The sequence below is a fragment of the Tetrao urogallus genome (assembly GCF_951394365.1).
Source record: "Tetrao urogallus genome assembly, chromosome: 16".
NCBI lineage: Eukaryota > Metazoa > Chordata > Aves > Galliformes > Phasianidae > Tetrao > Tetrao urogallus.
Genome location: NC_136829.1, coordinates 10365799 through 10382304, shown reverse-complemented (window position 1 = coordinate 10382304; position 16506 = coordinate 10365799). Strand labels below are relative to the sequence as shown.

The following is a 16506-nucleotide window of genomic DNA, read 5'->3' as shown; positions in this document are numbered from 1 at the left end:
GCTCTCTGGAGGATGCTGCTGGTGCCTGAGAGGAGCTGTGCTGGGAACCACCCTGCCCTGCCTGGTGCCATTTCTGTGACATCGCTGGAGTTGTGGGGCAGATTGGAGATCTGCTCTTCTGACCATTCCCCATCCTCCCTGCCACAGGCCTTAGGGGACAGAGAGTGAAAACGAAAGCTGTCAAACACATTTAGAAGGAAATCCTTTACACCCAGTGCTCATTTAGCCTCGGCGGTGCTCCGCTGGGGGGATGTCATTGAGGCCACGGTGCTGGCAAGGATTACAGAAGGATTTCCAGGGCTGTGGGACGAACAGGAACATTCAGTGCTGAAGAAAGACTCACTTTGTGCTCTTGGTGTTTGATGGGACATTGCCTGGGGACGGCGGCCATCAGAGCCAGCACTGCTGCCCTGCCTGGGATCAGCACCCATGGGGACAATGGGGCAGGCAGGGGGGGGTCCTGGTGACACCAGGGGCACCCCGTGCTCCTCCTGTGGGGTCAGCTGCAGGTGGCACAGCTTCCTGCGTGCATCCTGCCCCAAAGAGCTGTGTGCAAAAGGGTTCAGCTCCAGAGGACAAACTGCTGCAAAGGGGTTTTACGTAGGAAATGAGCTGCTGGAGGCAGAGGGGGGGGGTGCTGTGGGGTTGGACAGGATGCTACAGGAACCCCATCTCCAACAGCACGGAGCGACCTTAAAGCTCAGCTGCACTTGGCTGCAACCCCAGTGCTGGCAGCGCCCCGAGCCCAGCACAAGTGCCCCTCTTAGGAGAAGTGTAAAGGAAAGGAAAAAATATTTAGAGAGGCAGCAGAGCGCAGCAAGCAGGAGCAGCGTGGCCGTGGTGGATGCGCCTGCGGTGCTGCCAGCGCGGAGGGGCCGTGCGGTGCCAGCGGTGAGTGCAGCGGGGTGCCCTGCGGTGCAGCCCATAGAGCAGGATGGGGCCCCACAGGGGGCTCAGACTGCGGGATGGGGGGCACAGCGGGGAAACAGCGTGGTCTGTAAATAATTGCATCTGACAGATCCATTTCTTCCACAAGGTTCAGCCTTAATTTTATAATGGTAGCGGTCACTATGGCAACGTGTAAAAATAACGTATCCCCGAGCGAGGCAAATTCCCCATAAACATCTCCTGCTTCCAGGAGCGAGGGGAGCCCCAGCCGTGGGGATTCGTGCAGCAGAGCCACTGCTTTGGGCACGGCAGCACCCCAAACCCCACGCCCCGTTGGCTGCCAGCACCCCGCTGCTGGGACAGGCCGGGTGTTTGGGTTGGGATCAGCTCGGGGTTTAATTAACGGCGTTAAGCGCTTACGCCCCGCGACGATGATTTTATTCGTTAATCCTTCGGGCGATGCGGAACGCACAGCAGCTAATTGGGTGGATATCATTAATGCTGGCGGCCAGAGCTGCTGCTAAAGGGCTGCAGTGCAATGATTGCTGGAGCGTTTCAGCTGTGCCATAACACCGAGCTTCGCTCCATGTGATTGAACTTCATGCCCTGCACATCGCAGGGCAAGAGCTCTGCCCCAGGCTCTGGCGATGCCCTCGGTGTCCCATGGCACTGCACTGCTCCCCTAGAGGGGTGGGATTGGTGGCACTGGCCACAGCTGGGACCCTGCATCCACAGCCCTGTGCCATGCACACGCACGCACGCATGTGCAAACACGTGCAATGCAGATGCAACACACACGCAGTGCACACACAGAACGGGCTCCCCACGGACGTGCATCCTGTCTGCAGACATCTGCTGGTGCTCATTCTCAGCTCACAGGTCTCAGGACACCACACAGAGCCCCTAAATCATAGAATCATGGAATGGCCAGGGTTGAAAAGGACCTCAAAGATCATCTAGCTTCAACCCCACTGCTGTGGGCAGGTTTGCCAGCCACTAAACCAGGCTGCCCAGAGCCACATCCAGCCTGGCCTTGAAAATCTCCAATCCCTCTCCATAACTCTGCTGCCCTGTTCTGTGCTGACCACACTACTCCAGGGCCGGGCCAGACCCAGGGAGCAACGCAGCCACCAGGAGCACAGTGCATGTTTTGCAGAGCCTCGTTCTTTCTGTGGCTCCCCTAGCCCCCAGGACACATCCCTGCCACCTCCAGGCTTCGTGTCCTGCAGCACGTCCAGCATGAGCTCTGACGAGCAGGAAGCGATGGGCTGAGATAGCACACTGTGATCAATCCTCCTGCATCTGCATTTTTGTTTCCATCCACTTTATCGGGCAGCAGTGAGGTACAGCCACCACAGCCTGGGGAGCACACTGAGCATTATCTGCTGCTGCAGCCATGGATGCACTTCTGTGATAACAGCTTGCCGTCAACAAAGAACTCTGAGAGAATATGGAAACAAAAAGAGAAAAGCAGAAGAAAATCAAGGTGCTATCACTCCTCCCTTGGCCAGATCCTCACCCTGTCTGCTGTGGCACTGCCTAAGAGGGAGCCCGGGGTTTCTCCAGCACTGTTCCATGGGGCTGCCTACTCACAGGCTGCCTGGTTTGCTCCCATTGACCCTGCACTGCTGTTGGAGAATGGAGCTGAGCATGCAGAGCTGTAGGCAGCCTCACCACCCACAATATCCCTGAGCTTTGCAGCCCAGGGGTGCAGGATTGGCCTCTCTGCTGCTTTGTGACCCAGTCCCCATGTGTCCCCTGGTACCACAGGATCTCAAATGTCCCCAGGCATCGTGGGACCACAGAATGGGAGAGCAAAGCCTCCTCCAGGGCCAGATGCAGGATCCTGCTCACCATCTTACACTGACCGAGTGCTTACAGCAGTGTGTCCCCACCAGCTCCTGTCCCTGCAGTTGGCTTTTCTCACTGTGTCAGCAGTTCAGCCCAAACCCTGCATCCCTCAGCTCCCAGGGCAGGCTGCCAGGCCAGGGCAGGAAGTAGAACACCTTTCCTGCTGTGACACAGCCCGGTAGGAATTCCCCCTTGGAAATGCGTAGGGCTGTGTTAAGGAAGCCCAGTGGATTTACCCCAGTGCCAGCATCTCACAGGGTGCTGCTGCAGGGTTGGAGCATCCCACACATACTGCAGCCATCGATGTGGTGCAATGCTGCTCTGCATGGGACATGGACAAATAAACCCCATAACCGTACCCAATGCATCACTTCCAGCAGCAACATCCCTCCCTCTCCCTCCACACACGAAGCAATCAGAGCTAAACTGCTCCATAAATACCTCTTTATGGACTTCAAGAGCACCACCTGGCCCTAGCAGAGCACTCCAGTAGTGCCGGAATGGAGCAGGCTGTGATTATGAATTTGCCTCCTGCCCTGTCCTGCTGTGATAGGGAGCAGTGAGCACACTCATCACTGTGAAGCCTCAGGGAAGGACCTGCAACGTCCCAGCAGAACCCTAGATCATGCTATAAAAGCATAAACAAAGCAAAGCAGTTTCTATGAGCAGCCCCCTCCCTCCAAGTTCTGCTTTAGGCAAAGCCACACTTGGCTCTACAGGAGCAAACCAGCAGCCCCCATCCTACTTTCCTATGGCCATCACAGCTGCACTGGGGTCATAACAAAGCACCTGCAGCTCATTAACATGGCATAAAGGGGTTCCCAGGTACCACACTATTTCTTTTTCCCAGCTAGGTGCTGCAGGGAGGGTAAGCAGTGAGTGGGTACAATGCATTCTGGTTTCATCAGTGGGGATTTGTTGGGCTGCATTGCTCTTCCATTGGTATCTGCTCCCTTTGGGGTCTGACTTGGGTGGATCTGCTTGCTGCTTTGTGCACACGGGCTGAAGGTCACTGCTTCCCATTTCCACGCTTGCATATTGCTTGTTAGAAGTTAACATCAGATAAACTAATTTAAGCTCCTTCTGTACTGGATGTCTTGGGCTAAGTTGGCATGGTACCTAATGAAGCTGAAGCTCCATTTGTTGTGCTGGAAGCCCTAAATATCAGTGGCGTAATTGGAAATCCCTCCTTAAGGAGATATTTGTGTGTTTTTCTCTCAGCTGAGGACTCTGTGAGGGCTGAACCCACAGCTCAGGGGTGGTGGGGAGAGCTGGGGGGTTCTGCAGGATGCGTCCCCCCAGTTTGGGGCTGTGGGTCAGGATACAACCAGGTGGCTCTGAGCTTCTATGGATCCCCACAAACCCGAGTGTTATGTGTGTGCTGTTGGTGGTTGTTGGCTGCATGGGGACAGCTGTGAGGCTGCTGTTGGGCTTGGAGATGGAGATTTGCTTGAGATCATCCCTGCAAGTTGATGCTGCTGCTCCAGCTGTGGCTCATCCCGACCTACCTCGAGGATGCCGTTGCTTCAAAGCTATGAAAAGGGCTGAAAATGGTCCTAAACCCTTCTTTAGCCCCAGCAGCAGCTCCCAAGAGCTGGGATCTGGCAGTGTGAACCTGCAGGGGTGCTCTGGAGCATGGAGGTGCCACGGGTGCAGCACCAGTGCTTCAGAGCTTCCTGCTCACGTGCATAGGGAACCACTTGTGATGGTGTCACGCCTCTGAAGCACCGTGCTCCCATTTCTCTGCCTCCAGCACAAGGGCTGCTCCCTAGGCCGGCTTCTCCAAAGCCCACATTCCAGCACAAGGCTGCAGGCAGCAGGGAGGCAGCTCATACTGCCCATATGCTCCCTAACATAGAGCAGGAGGAGCTCTTCCCGGGAAGCACCATCTGCTGTGCTGCAGTTCCTCCTCTCTTAAAAAGCAGAGCTTTTTTAAGCTCCAACTTTCCTTCCCGAGCGCTCTGATTGCGCATGGGGCTGTTTGTGCTCCGTGCTCATGAGTTTGTCTGAACCTTCAGTGCTGAGTAGGAGAACAGCCCAGACAGGCTGCAGGCAGCCAGGCCCACAGGAGCTGTGCTGCTGCTGCAAAAGAACTGGGATTGGAGGCACCACCAGCACCTTGCCTTGCTCTGCTGGTGCTGCTCCAAGCATGGGATCCGAGGTGCTGCAGACCAAGCTGTAGCTGATCCCGTGTCCTTTTCCCCATGCAAAGAGCTGATTTATCACCACGCTGCCTGTGCAAGAGGCTAAAAGCCAAACCCAGCTGCTGCCTCGTGCTCGCCAGATGTGGGAAGGGGAAATGAGGCAACGGCTGTGTTGGGCTCTTGGGAGCTCCCTGGGAACAGCAGTGGTTGGAGCTGCTCTGAGGATCCTGGGGTGCAGCACAGCCATCGCAGGTGCTGTCCCACCTCCAGAGCAAGTGAGGTCAAGTAAAGCTGGATGTAATGCAAGGGTGTAGCTGTACTAGCAGGGCTGAGGGGGAGGCTCGTGGCACCAGGAATGAGAATGCAGAGAACGCACCCAGGCTGAGCAGTGTGCAGACTGATGGTGCCAAGACACTTCAGCTATCTTTGCTGTTTGTTTATGTGAAGCTCTAAATAAAGCCGACAGCCCCAGCGGCTGCTGGAGAGCGAGTCGGAGCTGATGCCTGTGGTGGTCCCAGCATGGCTACAGCTGCTGCCCTCGGGTTGAGACCTGTGCTGGGTGCTGTGAGCAGAGCAGTACGCCGTCCCTGGGTGAGCAGAGAAACTGGGAGCTGCCTGGATGTTGGGAGTGTGGCTGTGCAGGGTGCTGGGCACCAGGCTGGTCCCTGGCCTTGAAGTGCTACAGGGTGGTGGGAGGAACCGTGGTAGGAGCAGATAGCAGAGGACGTGTCTCCCGTGGGAGAGACTGTGTTGGAGTAGCAGGGATGTACGGCCCGTGGATGCTCTCTCCCTCAGCTCCATTTCTCATGGCAGTCACCTTGTCCTCTGGGCTGTGGGCTCCCATCCTGCATGCTGGATGTGCTCCTGCTGAGCCTGCCAGCTGAGGGGACACACCAGGGATGTCTGTGTGTGCCCAGGAACTGGTGCAGAGATGGAATATAAGGACTTCTCCAACCTGCCCTGCTCCAGGGTCCTCTCTTTGCTCGGTCTGACCCTGATGGGCCAAGCTGCCCACTCCATGTGGAGTCTCCAAATCAGCCACTCATGCTTCTGCCACGGGCCCTCCTGGTTTGGTGCTGGCACTGTGTGCTCTCTCGGATGGCACAAAATGCCCAGCCCATCTGGGAGCACTGCACGTCCCCACCACCTCTGTGCTTTCCCGGTAACAGCACCGGGCTGCGTGCCATGCTGTGAGATGCCCCAAGCCATCAGAGCAGCTCCAGCCACCGCTTCCAACCCTTCACGGGCAGCAGCAGCTGCCCCATCCTTACCCGCATCCCTCCTGCGGAGGGTGGGGAAGCTTCCCCCCCGGCCCACCTTAAGAAGGCAGCAGCCGGTGTCCCGGGGGGGGGCTCCCACCCACGACTGTGCCAAGAGCCAGGCGGTGCCGGGCTGCGGGGAGCCCCGCCGCTACCGGGGCCGCTCGTGGTGTCAGGGCAACGGAGGCGGCGCCGCGGAGGGGCGGTGCGGAGCGGTGCGGAGCGGAACGGCCCCGGGGCCGCTCGGGGCCCGGCCAGGTCCGTGCGATCCGCACCGCGCTGCGGCGAAACGGGGGGTGAAAAAAGGGGGGGGAGAAACGGGGGGGGGGGGGGGGGGGCACGGCCGTCCTTCCTCATTTGGGGGCTGAGAAGTGCCGTTTCCTTCTCCATCTGCAATTCTGCCCGGCTGGTTGGTTGGGTTTTGTTGTTCTTTTTCCTCTCTGAAGCCGTTCTGCTCTCTGTTCTCCAGGAGGAGCCGGAGATGGAGCCCCGTCCCCCCGCCTGGCCGCTGCTCTGCCTGCTGCTGCTCTGCCCGCCCTCCTGCCCAGGTGAGCCCGGAGCTCTCTCTTTTTGCTGTGTTTTTTTCCCTATTCCTTCTTCTCCCGTCCTTTCTACCGCTCCTCTCCCCGCTCCCAACCCCGCACCGGCCGCGATGCGGTGCCGCCGCGCTTTGCTGTGACCTTTCCAGGCGATGACCTCCAGCGCGGGGCCCGGCTCCATTGCTCCCGGCCGTTCATCCATCCCCCTCCGCAGCCACATGCGGGAATTAGGGACGTGAAGAGGCACGTTGCTTCCGACCCTTTGCCAGCATCCCGGGAGAGGCGCATCGCCGCCGGCGTTGCTGCGAGTGGGAGGAGGGCAGCTCGGTGGGGAGCTCTCTTTAAAACTCAAACCTTGTTTTTATGGCTGCCCCCCCTCACCCTCACCCCCCCCCCCCCCCCCTCCATCTTGTCCTTGCTCCTCGCTGCTCAACTGTTGAGCTCCAGCAAAGTGGGGCTGCACCCCGTGCTGCTCACTTAGGGCAGCTCCGGGTCCCCTCGGGTTCCCTGTGGCTCCTCCTGCCCTCCCGTGGCTGGTGGCCCCATCGATCCTAGGGGAAAGTGCTGTGAGAAGGCAGGGTCGGTGCTTACCCCGTTGTTTCCCTTCCCCTTATGGGAGCAGGAAGTTTCTTGGCCCACCAGGAACAAAGCCCTGCGTTGGGTGCTGCTTTCAAGGATGTTTCATTTCTAGAGTGTTTCAGTGTCATTAATTTTGAGGGATAGCGCAGAGGAGCTGGGCTCCTTCTGGCCTGCTGTTGTCTGTGGCTTTTTAGGGGACGGAGCAAACTTTATAGGGCAAAAGTGATGCACCTCCCCAGTGGGCACTGTGCCTGTGTAGCTCTGTCCGGACCCCACATCTCCCCCTGCAGTGAGCTGCACACCCTGAGCAGAACTGTGCCTCTCCAGGCCCACTGGAGACCTCTTCCCTTGCAGCTCTCTGTCGGTGCAGAGCTGAGTGTGAACTCCAACAGAAAGCAAATGCTTTTGACACGGCACTGCTTGCTTTCCTAATTGCCTGCCCGCAGCTGGGGAGCGTTGGCCCCGAGCTTTGCGCTCCGAGCTGCTCAAAGCCAAAGGAGGTTTTGGCTGCAAGTACTGCCCCAGTGAAGCCGCTGTGATTTCCTGCCATGATAATGGCTGAAGCAGAGCTGTTGAGCTTCACCAAGTGTGACCCCAAAGGGACAACACCTTTTTTTTTCTTTTTTTTCCATTGGGACAAAAAGTTCCATCCTGGCCCCCAAAGGGGCACAGAGTGTTGGATCTCCAGTTGGTTGGAGAGCTGCTTTGTCTGGCTGATGGTGCAGGCATGCAAACCTTGTTTCCCATGTGGGTTTTTAGCAGGGACCGTCCTGCCCCGCAATCCAGCTGTGCTGCAGAGGAGCTGGCAGGGGCAGTGCTGCTGCAGGAAGCAAAGGGGGAAAGGGGAGATCCTGCAGGATATCTCCCTGTAGGGCAAAGAGCCCTCTGCGAAATCTCGGCCGCTCGCTTTCTGCGTGAGCTTTGCTCACTGAAGGGCTTCAGCTTCCTGCAGCCTCCCTCACTTGGCTGTGGGGCTTCGGCCACACAGCTGAATTTCTGCTACTGCTGTAAGAGTGCAGCCTGCAAATGATGGCTGTGCGTGATCTGATGTCACCGGTGTCAAATATAGCCCCTACTATCGCTCTGCCTGGGTAATCATCCCGGGGTCTCTTATCCTCCAAAATGCTGCTTCCAGGCTCTTTTTATAGCCAGCACCTGTTAGTTTCCCCACAGCCTCCCTGTGCAGGTGAAATTCCATTGGGATTATTTTGGGGTGCTGCACAGTGCCTGCATGCCGACGGCCAGCTGCACGCCCCGCTCCATCCCAGAACTCCTTCCTTGGTGCTTTCAGAAGGAAAGCTATTTTTACCGGCCCTAAGCATGCAGGCACCTTCTCCTGAATTAAACCCCGGCCTCTTGCAATCTGTTCGGTATCAGATACTTCAAAAGGTGGAAATAGAGCAAAAAAAAATGTGTCACCGAGATGGAAAACTCGTGGGGATGGTGCATGCTATGAGCTGAGTGAGAACGAGGAAGGAGAGAGGTCTGCATGGTGCAAGGGGAAGCTGGCTGCGGGGCAAGGGCAGAAGGGAGGAAATTGGGTTGCAGCTTTGCATTTCTCGGCTTGCAGGGGGTTTTCATGCAACTTCCCCTTTGTGCTTTCCCATTGTAGGGGGTGGGGGCTTGGCAGTGCTGGGATTGGGAGCAGGTTGTGCCCTGGGAGATGTTCTGAGAGGGGTGTCGGGGTGTTCCTGGTTTGGGATTGCCGGGCTGTGCAGGGATGGCTGTGTGGTTGTTATCCAGGAGGTGCAGTGGGGCCGGTTAAGCCAGCGTGGTGCCAATGCTGTGTTCTGTGGCTGAAGCTCGTGTATAACAGATTTCCTGCAAATCCTGAATGTAGCAATCTGAAAAAAGCGCTGGGCAAGCAGATCTGTGGGAAAAAATCTCTAAATTAGCACATGAAAGAAGAAAAAAATAGCCAAAAGCTGCGAGACTGTTTGGAGCCGTGTGATGACGGAGCCCCAGAGCTGCCAGCATGGAGATGCCGGTGCTGGGGGCCAGCAGGAGCCCTGGCGGCCCCAACCAGGGATGTGCTTTCTGAATGAGGAGTGCCCACACCCCAGCCCCACTCCGAAGCCCCCAGACCCCAAAGCTGGAGTTCTTCCTCCCCTCCAGGCACGGCGCGTGCCTCGCCGGGAGCGCAACAGATGGAGAGAGGGAGGATGCAGAGGGAACGTGTGGATTGGAGCGAGCTGTGCTCAGTGGGGCTGCACTGGGCTCCTGCGGCGTGATGGGTGCTGTGGGTGCCCAAGGGAATGGGGTGCAGGTGCACACTGCTCTGCTGCAAAGCCAATTTTCTGCAGGGTTGTAGTTGGGAGCAGGGAGAGAAGCGCTCATCACGCCGTGCCGAGGGGGCCCAGCTCTTCCTGCAGCGCGACCTTTCCTGTGTTGCAACACCTCATGCTAGTTTGTGGGCTTTGTTTGCTGGACCGGGTGCGGTGAGAGGTCAGCAAAGCAGCTGCTCTGGGTGCATAAAGGGGCTGGGGGTCTGCCCTGGAGGCAGTGGGTCCCCGTGCCCAGAGCAGCCCTGTCCCCGTGTGGGGCAAGTGATGCTTTATGACTTCCTCTCTGCGTTGCTCAACTGCTCTTGCAAAAAGCCTGTGGGCAGTGGAGGAGCTCGGGAGGGGCTCACCAGCTGAGCTGGCTGTGCCATGTGCTGCTTGTGGCCTGGGCTCTGCTTTGGGGCTGCTCCCCAAACGTGGGTGTCACCCCAAAAGTCAGCTCCAGTTGCAGAAGCCCACACGGTCACTGCTGTGATGGAAGGCAACAGCTCAGCCTGTTGCTCAGGTGGGACAGTTGGTGTTTCCACCTTTATCTTGTGGCACAGGTTTGGTTCAATGCCACGTGTTGGCTTAGTGGCTTCCAAAGGGAAGCACCAAGGCCCAAAGCTCGTGGCTGTGCTGGGGTACAGCTGCACCAATCTGAATTGGGGACCTCCTGGTGCAGGAGAGCCGGGTGCAGCTGTGGCCCTCTATGCAAAGGGCCAGTGAGCAAGCTGTGGGGCTGCAGCTGCACCACAATGCATGCATGGCCCTGTCTCGGTGTGTGCACGCTCTCAGCGCTGGCAGCTGCAGCAGGAGCTCCCTGCTCAAACGCAATGGTCTCTGCACAGCCGTGGCACCGCTCCCACGCACTGCTTGCCATCTCCAGAGTGGTAGCGTGGTCATGTCAGCTCTCAGCAGGGGATTTCTCCTAGGCTCCGGGAGGCTCAGGAAAGGTGCAATGCTCCCATCGGGGCACGAGGCGGAGGCACAGCGCTGCAGCTGCAGCCACCGTGCATCCAGGGCACGGCTTTCCTCTGCCGGCGGCCAAGGGAACGGCATCGGCTGCAGCTGGGAGCCGTGCTGGCACGGGTCGGGGCTGGAACCGGGGAGATTCAGTGCACAAAAAGCGGTGTTGCATCTGTGTCTGAGAGGAGAGCTTGGTTTTCAGTGTGGTGCAGCGTGTGCCCTTGTTTCCTCGTGACATTCCTTGTTTTCCTCCCCACAGTGGGATGTGTTGGAGGCGGTGGGTTTGGATATCTGTGTTTTGGGTGCAGAGCATGGCACACGGGGGTCATCTGTACTGAGGGCACTGGGCTCACAGCTCCATCCTGGTGCTGGGCTCAGGGCCCTCCTGCAGCTGGGAGGGACTGAAGGGGGTCCTGCTTTGTCCCCAGGTGTGGGTGCCCAGAAGTATCCGGACTTCAAGCTGCAGCAGCCCCAGGGCCCAGTGGTGGTGATCAAAGGGGAGATACTGACCCTGAACTGCACAGTGTCTGCATTGGGTCCCGTTGGCACTGTGAAGTGGCTGAAGGGCTGGGGCAGCAGCAATCAGACCATTTATGATCAGAAAGGCTCTTCCCACGTGTGATGAGAGCAATCAATGGATCCGGCATAGACTTCACCATCCACATCAGGGATGTTCGTCTTGAGGACGCCGGCACCTATTACTGTGTGAAGTTTAGAAAAGGCATCTTTGGAGACGAGCTGTTTAAGAGTGGTGGGGGCACGGAGGTGTTGGTGCACGGTGAGTGGATTCCCAGCCTGTCCTGGTGGGCTCTCCTCTGGGGCTGGGATGGGCAGGACGCTCCCTGATGGGCCAATGCTTCTCCCACAGCCAGACCCTCCAAGCTGGCCGTGTCAGGGCCGAGTCACCGAGCGGCACCAGGGCAGTCGGTGTCCTTCACCTGCAGTGCCGGAGGGTTCTTTCCCCGTGACATCCAGGTGCAATGGCTCAAGAACAACGTTCCAGTTCAGGCTGTGCTGTCCCACATCACCTCAGAGCAGTCAAATTCCTCCTACAACATGTCCAGCACCGTACAGGTGACGTTGACCAAGGACGACGTCCGCTCACAGCTCACCTGCCAGGTGCAGCACAGCACGTTGGCAGCCCCACTGAGGAGGACATACGCGCTGGGCCAGGCCCTGCGAGGTGAGGCTCACAGCCCCGGGGCTGGGGCAGGGCTGAGCCGTGGGCTCAGGGACGCCGGCTCCAGGCGCTGCTTCTCTTCCCAGTTCCCCCCAGCGTGTCTGTGGTCGCTGCACCGCCGGGCGCCGTGGAGGTGAACAAGACGGTGACCTTCAGCTGCCGCGTGCAGGGCTTCTACCCGGGAGCTGTGAACGTCACCTGGCTGGAGAACGGGATGGGGATGAACGCGGGGAGCACCACGCAGCCAGCAGAGACCCCCCAGGGCTTGTTTGAGCTGAACAGCACGGTGACGGTGCAGGCGGTGGAGGAGAAGCGCGGCTCCAGCTTCACCTGCCGGGTGGTGCACGAGGACCAGGAGCCCATCTCCAGCACGGGCACCATGCTGGTGGCTGTCCCAACCCCAGAGAAAATCGACAGCAGTTCCATCGGAGACAGCAGTGCGTGAGAGCTGCAGGGTGCATGTGGGGAGGGGTGGATGGGAGGTCACCCCCGGGACAAGCTCAGAGTCCCACCAGAATGTGGGTTAAGGTCTTTGTACTGGGGGTGCTGCTGGATGTGCCCCTAAGTGCGTGCAGTGTCACCACGCTGCCCCTGGGGCTTTCAGGTCCACAGTGACATTTCTCACATGCAGTTCCCATTGTAGAAAGTCTCATCTATGTGGTCGTGGGAGTGGTGTGCACTGTGCTGGCGCTGCTGGTGATTGCAGTTCTCTACCTCATTCGGACAAAGCAGAGCAAGGGTAAGGATAAAGAAACTGTGTGCGTGGCATGGGGGGGAGCTGCTGCAATGAAGTCAAAGTTCTGAGAAATGCAGCGTGTAGGCTGGCATGCCTGGGGAGGTGGGGGTTCTCTGAGCTGTTTCTAAACTATTTCTCCCCTGTCAGGTAAGAGCTCTCCGTCTGCCAGGTGAGTGTACATCTCTGTGCTTTGCATCTGGCTCTCCCCCCCCCCCCCAATCTACTCCATCACATGAGAAGAGATACGTGGTGCACCTGACCCCTCGTTTCCCCTTGCAGGTTACACGAACCAGAGAAGAGCAGTGGAGCCACCACCACCCAGGTGTGTCACCAACCTCGGGGACCGGGGTGGGGAGCAGCCCCCAACTATGAGACAGGAGTGTGGAAAGGCTGTGCACGAAGTGTCTCAGTGTCTCCACACTGTGGCCGAAGGGAGGAGGAGCTGCAGTACTTCCCAGCATCATTTCTGCCTTTGCCTTCTCTCCTCCTCCTCCCGGGAAGGCCTGGCTTTAGGACTGAAGCAGCTGCACCATAGGCACGAGGCAGTTTGTGGGGTGGTTTTGCATTTGGTGACGTGGCTGCGTGCTGTGGGATGGACCCAGCGCTGCTGCATGGGCAGCGCAATGCGCAGGCGGTGTCGGCGCTTCGGAGAGCATTTTGGCACGGGTGGGAAGGGAACTCACCGTGCACTTTGCAAAACAAAACCCTTTGGTGTCTCACCCAGGAGTCTGATCCCAACAACCTGACCTACGCCGACCTGAATTTTGCCAAAGAGAAGAAGAGCATCCGCCGCATCGTCGAGCTGAGCCAGCAGTCGGAGTACGCCTGCATCCAGGGCAGCAATAGCAGCAGCAGCCAGCCGGCCGCCAGCAGCGACAACCTGACCTACGCCGACCTGGACATGGTGCACCTCAGCAAGGCACCCCGGCGGCCCGCCCCACGCCCCGAGGAGAGCAGCTCTGAGTATGCCAGCGTCCAGATCCAGAGGCAGTGAGCGGGGCTGGGGCTCACGGGGGTCCTGGTCCTCCCCCTCAGCTCACAGAGGAGCTTTCTCAGCATCGCCGATGGCCACGGTACCCGTGTTCTGGGCTGGGAGTGTGGCCTTCAGCACTGTGCCTGCTCCTGGGGGTTGACTTGGGTTCGCAGACTTGTGGGATGGCTTGAGGGCTCCTTACCTTTGGGACTCCCAAAACCCTTGGCTGTGGGGACCCCTGAGTTGTGCACTGGGTTTGCTCACAGAACCTGAGGATGCGTCGCTGGAGAGCACTGCAGTGCATCGGGGTCCGGGATGGTGCCTCCAGACCAGGGGCTCCCACCTGCCTTTGGGGGCTCTGCTGTGTGGAAAACGAACTCTGGCTTTAAAGGAACGATGTCAGTGTCCACCTCTCTTTCCAAGTGTCTCTTCCACAGGCTCCTGCACTGATGCCAATAGGACTGGGGGGCTGCAGGAGGCGAGCTGCAGCCATATTGGCTTTGCCCCATCACCAAGCATCCTCCTCCTCCACACAGCCCAGAGATCTGTGCCCTGGGCTTGCACAAAGCACGCAGCCCCCTCCAGCCAGGCAACCCTGTGTGTTTGGGGCCACAATGAGCCCCCCCCCGCCAGGCACAGCCCCCTACCCCTCAGTAATGTTTAACATGTTCTAAATGTTTGCCATGTAAGTCCTAATTTCTAGAGCTCAACCCCAATGTTTCACGTGTTGTACGTGGGTGTACTGCTGTGTACGTTGCACTATAGGGTAAGATGTGCAAAATGAAGAACAAGGCCTCCGTAAAAACCCTGGAAACCCCATAGAGCTTCTGTCTGACACGCACCCCCTGCTTGAATGTTGGCTGGGGGCACCAGCAGCTCCCTGCAGCAATGACTGGAGGGGGACATACATATCTTCTATGTGTCCCCTGCCCCAGGCCCCCCACTCCCCCATCATGCATGGGACCAGTGTGGGGTGGGGAAGCCCTGGCATTGCTTTGGGATCTGCGAGACTGCCTGTACTGACCGTGATTTTTTCTTCTTTTTTTTTTTTTTCTTGTTGCTTGCAAGATATTTTTATAATAAAAGTGGAAAGTCCTGTGTGTTGGTGGCTTTTGGGGCTGTCACTGTGTCACCTGCCTGTGTGGTGGGGGGCCGGCAGCTTGTGTTGTGTTCTTGAAGGGGGGTCATCCAGCGCAGCCCCAGTGCTGCAGCAAAGGGAAAAGGAGGAAGAGAGCAGCCTGGAGGTGATGCTGAGGTTGGGTGGTCAGTGCTGGATCCCTAAGTATGCATCCCCCAACAGCTTAGTGTGCCTGCAGCCTGGGGCAGTGAGGCTATGGAGTTCTGCCCTGGTTTTGCTTTGCTGGCACAGAGCTGCCGCTGTTGGTCATACTGTGCTCAAGAGGAATGTGTGGGAGTGGGATGGTTTGGTCGCTGTGCCTGGGTTCACAACCACACATGGCCTTAGGGAAGCAGTAATGGGATTTGTGGGCACCCCCAAGGCCCTGGTTTGGGATGTGATCCCCTCATGCTGAGGCTGGATCCCCCCAGAGGAAGATGATGCTCAGCACCCACCATGGCTTTGTTGGCATCTGCCTTTTATTGGCTGTAGAGGGAGCAGGGGGCTCAGGTGAGGTGAACCAGAGAGCGTTCTTGTATCAGGGAGGGCAGCGGGACCAGGTGGAACTAGGATGAGCAGAATGCAGTGGGTGGACTGGGGAAAGGATGGGGATGCTCAGCCCCCTGCTGCCTTGCCACCCCTCCCTATGGCCACTGTACAGTCCCTGGCCTGCTGGCTGCATCTCAGCCCTGCTCAGTCTCATCCTTCCTGGGGCTTGGAAGCTGTTACCTCATCCACCAGCTGTGATGTTTTCCAGCCCCTGCTGTGCATCTGCAGCTGTGGCAGGGCTGGGGATGCACCCCCACTGGATGTGCTGCCAGCAGCTGGGGTGTGATACCATCCCCTGGGTACACAGGGTCCCTAAAGGCTGTGCAAGTGAACCAGAGAGAGACAACAGGGGGCAGAACTGGAGCGTTTACAGGGCTGGGGTGGAGGTGGCAGAGCCCACGGCCCTTTGAGGAGGATGAGGCGAGGATGGTGGCAGCAGCTTGGAGCAGGAGACAAAGGGATGGGGATGGGGTGATGGCGGCACAGGGTCCTGTCCCATGCCAGGCTCTATAGGTCTAAGACCTCCCCTGAGTAGGCATTGGGGTCCTCATCCGAGCGCGTGGTCACCTTGAACTGCCGCCGCAGGAAGCCCCCGTAGCGCTTCTGATTGTCCCACTTGAGCTTGGGCCGGATGCGGCGCATGAAGCCCCCGTAGCGCTTGTGCAGCTCTGCCAGCTCCTGCCCCTCAGCCCCCGCACCCTCGGGCTCCTCACTCCCCCCCCCCCAGCCCCGGGTAGTTCTCAGGGGCCACCTGCTCCCCTGGATTGTGGCTGAAGCCCCCCGACTTCTTGCTGAGGCTGCCCTTGCTGTGGGCGTTGTCGCGCAGCAGGGACAGCAGCCTCCCCTTGGCCAGCGTCTTCATGAAGCCTCCGTAGCGTTTGGCTGGTGCCAGCGGCAGCTCTTCAGGGCTGGGATCCTGCTCTGGCTCTGCTTCATCATCCGGCTCTGCTGGGGATGCTTCTGTCCCTTCTGTCCCCTCGGCCAGGGCCACCAATGGGGCCAGGAGTGCCAGCGCCTTCCTGCAGCTCTCCCACTCGGCGCCAGGCGGAGAGGAGCCCTGGCACTGCCACAGGCACATCTGCAAGACAGTGGCTGTGACAGCACCAGCATCACCCAGCACTCGGGTACCACCACCCCATCCATCGCCATCCCATCCTCTGGATCCATGCCACCAAGCTCACAAGGAGCCAAACTTTGTGCCTTCCCAGAACCGCTAGGTGCCAGTGACCACAACCCGCAGACCATGCACCACCACCCCGTGACAACCCTGAGTTGTCCCTGCTGTTGCACCCCAATGCTGAATGCTGGGGGCTGCTCGGGGCCAACACTCACCAGGGGCTGGATGCTGCTCACGGTGCCACGTGCCTGGTTGGCACAGAGGGAGCACTGGGTTGCACAGTCAGCAGAGGCTGTTGCAGCCAGGGAGAGGTAGAGCACCAGTGCCAGCACCTGCTGTGCCAT

General features: G+C 58.7%; 2 protein-coding genes across 2 annotated transcripts; one reads left to right on the top strand and one right to left on the bottom strand.

Moving 5' to 3' along the window:
* Positions 1-6623: 6623 nt before the first annotated feature.
* LOC306952589 (tyrosine-protein phosphatase non-receptor type substrate 1-like) lies at positions 6624-13400 on the top strand (the record flags this gene model as incomplete). Its single annotated transcript, XM_079543310.1, is given in 8 exon segments — positions 6624-6690; positions 10919-11095; positions 11098-11268; positions 11359-11673; positions 11757-12107; positions 12314-12428; positions 12686-12728; positions 13131-13400. Coding segments are annotated over 8 exon segments (1509 nt in total).
* Positions 13401-15552: 2152 nt separating this feature from the next.
* On the bottom strand, positions 15553-16506 carry PDYN (prodynorphin; the record flags this gene model as incomplete). The annotated part of the gene is given in 3 exon segments (XM_079543227.1): positions 15553-15774; positions 15776-16123; positions 16378-16506. Coding segments are annotated over 3 exon segments (699 nt in total).